The sequence below is a fragment of the Merops nubicus genome, unplaced genomic scaffold (genome assembly GCF_000691845.1).
Source record: "Merops nubicus isolate BGI_N331 unplaced genomic scaffold, ASM69184v1 scaffold2976, whole genome shotgun sequence".
In the NCBI taxonomy this organism is placed as follows: domain Eukaryota; kingdom Metazoa; phylum Chordata; class Aves; order Coraciiformes; family Meropidae; genus Merops; species Merops nubicus.
The window spans coordinates 584-9,438 of NW_008612745.1; the positions used below are offsets into that span (position 1 = coordinate 584).

Below are 8,855 nucleotides of genomic sequence, written 5' to 3' on the forward strand. Positions count from 1 at the left end.
TTACAGGAAAACAGTTTGTAATTTATGTTTGTTAATAAAGGAATGGCCCTCAGTCTCATTTTTTAATCCTTAATGTAGGACACAACTCTGCTAATGACAAACTGATCTACATGACCAAATTTGTCTTATTTTTCTTTTTCATGTAACCTGTTTTCTTTTTTGCAATGCTTATGAAATTAAGTCTGATAGCATTGTTAAATAGGTAGGCACCTGGCAACACGATCCTGTTTTAGGCTATTAATTTGATTTTCTGCAGTACAGCAATCCTGCTATTGTTATTTGAACAGTTGTGAGATTCATCATCTGGTCTTCCTTCTTTTTGACATTTCCACATATTTAGTTGTTTCGAGATATTATGAGAGGAAGTTACTCAAAAGAATAACTGCATATTTTATCTATATTTTAGAAATCCTTTGTGGTTTAAATCTTGAGCAATTCCTCTGCATGTCTTGCTTAGGGCTACTGGTACATGCTGTTAGAAGAACTCTGCCAGTATTACCGTATGTTTGTCCCCATACCAGTTTGGTTCCGTTTTCTTATTGGCTATGGGAAGCTGGACAGTGTGCTAGGACGCAGCCTTGGGATACTGCTGGGCCTTCTCTACCTCATCCTCAAAGTATGTAAGCTTTATGTTCCTCTCCAGTAGCTTTGCAGTAATTACCAGTGGAGGGTTAGAGACCTAAACTTCATGCGTTTCTGGAAGTTCTGCTCTTTGAACTGACTTGCAGATCAATGCTTCAGTTTAACTGATAGAGCCTTCCAAAGCTGACAGGAAAAGTGGCTCAGGACACTGAATCTTCTGTTCCTGCAGCTGTTCTGGGAGTGGATTGGGGTTGCATAGCAAAGAACACTGTCCCCTCACATCAGACACTGATCAGACTATTACCAGATAGTGAGGAAAAGAGCTTGCAAAAGTAAAGGTAAAATCCATGACTAAAAGTATCAGCATTTTCCAGGAAAAGAGGTTTTTCTCTCTACCACAGTATCCCGTGTGATGCTGAACAAATTAAACAGCAGCGTTCATATCAAAGAGCTCATCTGCCCCAAATGTAACCACTCAGTGCAAGTTTGGCTTTGAACATGAAAAATACTTTCAATTTTGTTTCAAGATATTATGAGATTATATAATTGCAAGTCTAAAGACTATTGTGTATATGATAGTAATGATGATATATTTGCACTTGAGTGCTTCACTTCAGAACCTCAACAAAGCTTTGCTTCTAAAGGACACCTACTAGGGAAAAAAACCTTCTGGCTAAATTCTTAGTTTGATTACATATTAAGCAACTGAAATAGGGTCAGTCTGAACTGTAACTTTGCTTATGCTCCTACCTCAACAGAGCTTTGCTTCTAAAGAACAGACACCTACTAGGGAAAAAAAACCTTCTGGCTAAATTCATAGTTTGATTACATATTAAGCAACTGAAATAGGGTCAGTCTGAACTGTAACTTTGCTTATGCTCCTGCCAACATCAAACGAGCAGTGAGACTTCCAGTGTTGGAATCTGCACAAAAGTTTGGAAGCTTTGTACGTCACAGGGAAAAGTATGAAGCATAACTCAGGTTTTCTTTCCCATTTCAGCTTTTGAGCTTTTATGGACAACTGAGAAACTTCAGGCGGGTCTTACGGATATTTTGTACACGACCAGTGAGTACTGAATTGTCTTACAACAAAACCATGAATCCAATTTATGGGAAAATAATTCTTTTTTCATGTACTTCAATCCTATATTACTTTGTACTGTTCTAGCAATAGACATCAGGGTTTTTAAAGTAAACCCTCTGTACTTGCCCTCCCGTTTCACAGTCTGAATTCAACTACATGATTACATCATCATCTGAACAACATAAAACCACAAAAACTCTATTCTGCATGTTTCTTCAGATAAACATGTGTGAAATAACATTCCCTTTTTGTCCTGTTTCCTACTTTTTAACTAGAATAAATGTTGGTTGGATGCAGGCAGAGCTTTATGCTGGAATATAGGGAGAATTGAAGCTTGCCAAAATACCTGATATGCAAGTAATTTCTGTTAAAATTTTAAGTTTCTAGATTATCTTTGTACTAAAAGCTATTCTTTAGAGTCTGCTATTCATGCAGTAAAGTGTATAGAAACCTTGGAGCACAGTGTTGTTGAGAAGTGCATTATTATCCTTTTAGTTCATTTCTAAGTGCTATCTTGATCAAACTGGAACTTAACACAGTCTCTTGCTCAGTAATCAGAATAAATCTGCTACAGATTTTTCCAGTAACTATGAACAGGGGAAGATAGAACCAGACAGCATGGTAAGGAAGAGCAGGTAAGCTTTAGGCATCAAAACAACTATTAAAAAACTTAGCAACATTTCATTGGATTAGGGATTGAATAGTTTTCCTGACATAGCAGCCCTTATTCCCAATTCCCTTCTGTCCTGGTATTTTTGTGTTGGCTTTTTTAACCCCCTAGAAACTAATACCTGCTTCAAATATCTTGTTTTGCAGCACTATGGGGTGACAGCGAGCAAGAGACAGTGTTCTGAATCAGATGATATTTGTTCAATCTGCCAAGCTGAATTTCAGAAGCCTATTCTGCTTATCTGTCAGGTAATACACATAATCACAACTATTTTTTGCAAACAATATTTTAAGCAATGTAAACAGAACAATGTAAAGTTAGATTAGTGAACTTGTCTCTTCTGATTATTTTTAGAAATCAGGCTATGCAAATAATATACCATCTTACAAATGGAAGAGCTTAGAAGCTCTAAGTTCTCATTCTTTTCATTACAGCACACATTTTGTGAAGAATGCATCTCTTTGTGGTTTAATAGAGAAAAAACGTGTCCACTCTGCAGAACTGTTATTTCAGACCATGTTAACAAGTGGAAGGATGGAGCTACATCTATGCATCTACAGATTTTCTGAAGCATGTCAAATAACTTGTTTTACAGTTTGTTCAAGTTCTTTCAGTTCACTGCAAATTAAATTGTAGGTAGCACAAGGAATGAGTTTCCAAATTCTAGATACCATGCTTCTGTGAAATGTTCCAGTACTTAAAACAGTGAGGGAAATGATAACTTGACCTTCTTAAGTATAGGAAAGTAAGTTTTGAAAAGCCAGCATTGCTTCTCTTGTCAAGCCCTTGAAAAATGCTGCATTACTTCTTGCAGTAGGTTCTGAATTCAACAATTTATTTAATAGTTTAAATAGAGTTCCAGACTGTACTAAATTGTATTTATCCTTCTAACATGACTCAACCCAAAAGGTCAACTTACTGTTCTATTAAGATTTTGAGCAAATTTTATACTCTGGACTACAGTGAGAATTAGAGCTACTTATCAGACTTGGCATTAAAGATCCTTTAATGCTTGCCCACTGGATGATGGAACTGAGCTCCTTGCTCATGCACCTGTAACAGCAACTGCTTCTCACTGTACCTGGAGATAAGCCACAAGAATAAGATGTTTCCCCTTTAGGTTTTTGTAGACTTCTAATGGTTTTGGCTTAATACAGAAACCAACCACTGACGGTTAGTTTTTTACTTGGCATTTTATAAAGTTGGTATTTTTAAAACAAATCTTTAATACTATATTTTTGTCATAACATGAAGCAGATTTTCTTACAGGAGAGAATCTATTTTATACTATATTTGCAATTTGTAAGTATGCATAAAAGTCAGAGAGAATAAATGCATTTAAATCTATTTGTTTGGTGCATGTTGAATAAAGAAACAAGATTTGTTACTGTTTCAGTATTAAATTACATGTAAGCACATAGCAGCTCACTGCTAGGGATACTTTTTCTGTTAAACTAATGTCTCTGAAAAGAAGAATCCTCCAAATGCTACAACTTAAGCCATGACTAGTATCTATGCTAATTGTAGAGCTAACTTATTTCTAATCTGACTTTTTTCCTGCTTGTCTTTTTCACCTTGCTATTCAGATAACACTAGAGAAAAAAAACCACCACTGAAATTATTCTGTTATAGCAAAGTTAAATTGAGTTGCCATTATTGAGAGCTTGTATTAACTGAATACTTTTAGGAGACTTCTGAATTAGGGAAAAACAGAAGTAAGAAGTTAAAACCTTTACTTGATGAAGGACGTAGCAACTCAAAGGGCCAGGCAGAGGACTGAGTACTGTGAAGCTGCAGGTGGTACTGCCAGTTTTACAGGGCTGACAGCATGACTGGAGGGTGCCCCTAAAGGTACAGCTAGAAGTGTAATAGCAGTAGAATTCAGTAATCCAAACAAAAATCTGATGAGATGGAAGATTCAAGCTAAGGAGTGGCATTTGATGTGCAACCCAGGCTTTGCTATCGCATGCTGTGTATTTGCTACCTGTATTTTGTTTGCACTCTACTGCAGTTCAGAGTAAATGTGCCCTATGACTGCTCCACCATGGTATCCAAATGACTGGGGAAAAAGACTCCAGCTTAAAGAAAACAGGCAAAAGCTTCTAAGTGTGTAATTGGAAACTTATGAGAGTAGAAGGGACTGGTTCTCATAGAAGCCTTTCCCAGCAGGCAAGGCATTTGGTTTGGAGAATGTGCAGCTGAATGGTGTTAGAGCAGTCCTGAGGGTGACAGGAAGAACTGGAGCTTGGCCACAGCCAGAGCTGTGCTGTGATGGGCTTGTGCCTGTACCTCCAGTATTGTCAGAACAAACTGCTCTTTGTTTCCTCAGAGAGATCTAACTATGCCTTAGCCTGTATTTGAAGTTCATACAAGATGAGAACTGTTCGTTATTTAAATTTCATCAGTGCTGATACTCAGACGCTGCTCAGAACTTCTCTTGAGAGATGGACAGGATCTGAATCAGTCCAGGAACAGAAAAGAGTAGGAGGAACTTAAGGTTGGATTGTGAATCCCTGCTGGGCCCGCAGACACTTTGGCAGCACACTTGGTTACACAATCATATTTAGACTTTCCCAAACTTAATCATGAACATAGAGTTTAGCTAAAGAGTGTCTTCATTTTATTTTCTTTTTCTTCACACGGGTATTGTGTGAGCAGTATGTAAACAATTTGAGTGCCATGCTTAATTTAGTCAACAAATACCACCTTTAAAAAAAGCTTTGTGTGAGTAAAATGCATGGCTAAGCCAAATACATAGTTTATAAAGGCAGATGTAATTACCCCTTCTCAAATACTGAGCAAAATAAAAATTTTAACTTGCCCTGGATTAGCTTTTCCTGAAATGCCAACAACAACAGTTTAATCACCTCTTAACTCAAAGATCCTCTCTGAGAAAATATAAACTAAAATTCATTAGGCTTGGACATGATGTTAGAGCAAAGAAACACACTTCCTAATACTTGCAGATTCATTGAATTCACTGCCTACCAGTAATGGGCAGCCACTCAGCAGAATTCCAGGACTCTCATGACAGACTTTCAAAACATTTTTTAGAAGGAAAGGTCTAAATTACCTAGTCCATTCCTGGAATATTAACTGGGAAGGTACAGATTCTGAGATGCACCAGTTGATTAGCACAAACAGTTGTTCATACTGTTTAAAAAGTATTAACAATTTAGAATTATAACAATTGTTTTAACTTAAACCAACAACTTAGTGTTAAAACAGCTTAATAGAATCAGTTGTTGCTGATCCTTTGGTCTTTGTCCACCACAGAGTAGTAACAACACTGTACTAGAACAAGGGTGGATGTTGGTCAGAGATAGGAGCAGGGAAGAATTTGTCTTTTCTCTTTCTCTGTTGATGTTTTTTTTTTCGCCCCTTTAAGATCCAATGAAAATTATCCAAACCCAGCAATATTATCCAACACATTTTATTAAAAACCAAAGAACTAAAAAGAGATTTTGATCAATCAGTTTAGAGTAGCACTTCATAAATGAAGCAACATTCTCATCTTAGTTACAGAGAGTAAAGGCAAGTGAGTAACTTACATGCAGGAATGACATCCTCTGCTGTGCCTGTCAGCCTCATGCCAGGAGGATGCAGCTCTCCCTTCACGTGGGCCAGGGTAGCTGCCCAGCTCTCCACACCCAGACATCAGCACATGTCTGACTCTGCAGGACACAGAACGAAGAGGATGACAGATGGCAATCAATAGCCACTCCTTCAAGAGCCCAAGAGCCTAGGTGAAGGTCCCAGGCCTTGTTAAGACAGACTGATTAGAAACAGAGTCTGCCAGGGCCTTTCAGTTCCATGTGGAATTCCTCCTCCCTCCCTTTCCCTTCAAAGCTGTCATGAAGGACAACGATTTACATGCACAGTTATACTTAGGGCCTACCTACTGCCTACAAACAAAAAAAAAATAGGTCACTTGGATTAGCATATGTTTAAATTTGCATTTAATTGCTATTCACATCCATCTTATTTAGCAGTAGAGTATATTTAGTTCCAGTAAACTGTGAAAGATGAAAAACAGAACAAGGATTACCTTTATTTCTACTAAGGCAGCTCAAGTTTGATTCTTGAAGACAGCTACAAAGCCAAGCTAATCTAGAAGAGAATAATCTGTAGAAGTTCATATATAGGAACTGCATACAATATATCAAGGATCTGCAGGAAGAAGTAATTCAAGTAATGTGCCTTGTTCTTAATGAACATCTCCTCCTCTTTCTCCCCTTAGGGTAAAGGATTTCCCTCTAAACTGGGAAAATGAAACAGAGACAGAATTTAAAAAAAAGCAAAACAACTGAACCAAAGCATCTGTCCTCAGAACAACAATACTGACTCAATGCTTGATGCACTTTTTGATTAACAGTGAGAGCAAGTTGGGAGTTAATAGTAAAAACAGAAAGGACCCAAAGTAAACATCCACTGTGCAGTTAGAGTGGACTCAAATATTAAATGTTCTCCAGCAGTTCACCTTTTAGATAGCAAGACAAAAAAAAAAAAAAAAAAGGGATATTCAAAGAACAATTGACTCATTTATTTTTATCTTTTATTATGAGCTAATACCAGGATGACATTCAAATGTCAGATGGCACAGTTAAGACAGTCTTGGTAGGAATTATTCCAGCATTCCCAAAATTACAATTTAGTACACGAATGGCATCAAATGTATGCATCACTCCCACAGAGAAAAATGATGAAATTCTGAATATCTTATACCAGAATAGTTTCTGCGTCAAATGGGAAAAGAAAAACTGCTGGTAACACAGCTGACCTATAAACCTTTTGTGATAATGACCTGCAGAACAAAATATTTCCCTATTTAACATCTGGTAAAAAAAAATATGACTTTTGTTCAAGTTTAAGATTTAATACTTTTATATGGTTAGCCACAACAGGTATTAACCTCAGTTTTACTATATTTTTGTAATGCTACAAAAATCCTATAAAATCAAATTATAGTGAATTTTTCAGTGATTATAATTAAAAAAGCGCAGCTTGTACAAAATAAAAAAAATAAGATTCTATACTCTAATGAAAAATTTAAGACATTTTTAAATGAACAAAAGAAAGCACTTGTTAAGCTCTCCAATATTCAATGCATTCTGCACTTATCAGAAATAGCCAGACAGGAGCTAGAACTCCACTCCCCTTAGTTCACAACTAGTAATTTTGACACTATTATATATATATAGAGGATCTATGTCTGATATTTTTACAAATAAATACAGGATAAACCATATTGCATAGTGTGTGCTTGCTGTCTGAGTCACATTCCAAAAGTTTCACAGTTACGGTAGGGAATTAAACTTATAATCTATGGGATGAAACATTGACAGTACATGAAATTTGCTTTTAAAAACCAAGGAATTGTATCTGTTATTAATCAGTGAACTCAGACAAACAACTCTTGCCATTCTTGCCAGCCATATTAAACCAATTCTACTGGACAATTATATCCAGCCAACCGAAAAGCAACTGTTAGTTGTAACTAGGGCCAAGAGAGATCTGCCTCAAAAAACCAAACCAAAACAAAATACCAAATTTTTTTTTTTTTAACCAAGTTCCTTTATACTCAGTAAATGTTAGGAAACCAATGTTAACAAGTGGCACAGAGAGGCACTGCTTGAAGTGTTGTGTATTTGCCAATACGCCCGGTACAAACACGTGAGCACTTTGATTTCAGATTCACAACGTGCCACCCGTGGCCATATTACCCAATGGAAAATAGGAATTTAGCTTCCAGGACAGCTTCTCTCACTGTAAGGGAACTTGATTTTCCTTAAAAACCAAAAATTTTTCCAACAAAAGGCTTATCAAGAAAAAAAAAAACAACACAACTAATTTTTTCTTAATTAGAACCATGTTTTTTGTTGCTTCTTTGTTAATATCAACAAGATATCGCTGAATCCTTCCAACTTGCAAATTTGAGAGAACAGCACTCTGATTGGATTCAACATGCGTAGAGAGTTTTATGGCTTGGATCCTATGGCTCAAAAAGATTCAGTATACACAGAGTAAGCAGAATCTATAAAAAAATCCCTACTGTTGTGAAACACCAGAAGTAGACTTTGCACAGTTTGACTAAAGATAATAATGCAACGTGTGGCAGGCAAAAAGTGACAGGACTTGTATGCAGTTGCATGATCATATTCACACACACGCACACACCATACACACTCTAACTAGTGTAAAGCTCTGCAGATATTAACCCTTTCACCAGCTATGTTCATGGAAATGCTTTCTTTAAGGCAGGAAGTATTTAAGTAAGGTAAAGTTACCTTTATTTTATTCTTTGTACCTGTTAAGTCATTTGTACAGATTGTGACAATTTCAAAGCATAAATAGTGTCCTTAGAACATGTTTCCTAAATGAAGTTGCTAAAGTTCTGACCCACTGTGGAAGACATTCACTGAAAGGCCATTTAACACTTTTCTCATACAATCAGCAAATTTATTGCCCCAGCATAGAAAAAAATGTGGATAAATTTAGAAATGTATAATGGCAGGGAAC

The 8,855-nt window shown here is 36.6% G+C and overlaps 1 protein-coding gene across 1 annotated transcript; it reads left to right on the top strand.

Annotated features, from left to right (window-relative positions):
* Window positions 1–457: 457 nt before the first annotated feature.
* Window positions 458–2,905, top strand: RNFT1 (ring finger protein, transmembrane 1; the record flags this gene model as incomplete). Its single annotated transcript, XM_008941622.1, has 4 exons — window positions 458–616; window positions 1,583–1,648; window positions 2,483–2,584; window positions 2,771–2,905. Coding segments are annotated over 4 exons (462 nt in total), but the record flags the coding sequence as incomplete, so codon positions are not given.
* Window positions 2,906–8,855: the final 5,950 nt, after the last annotated feature.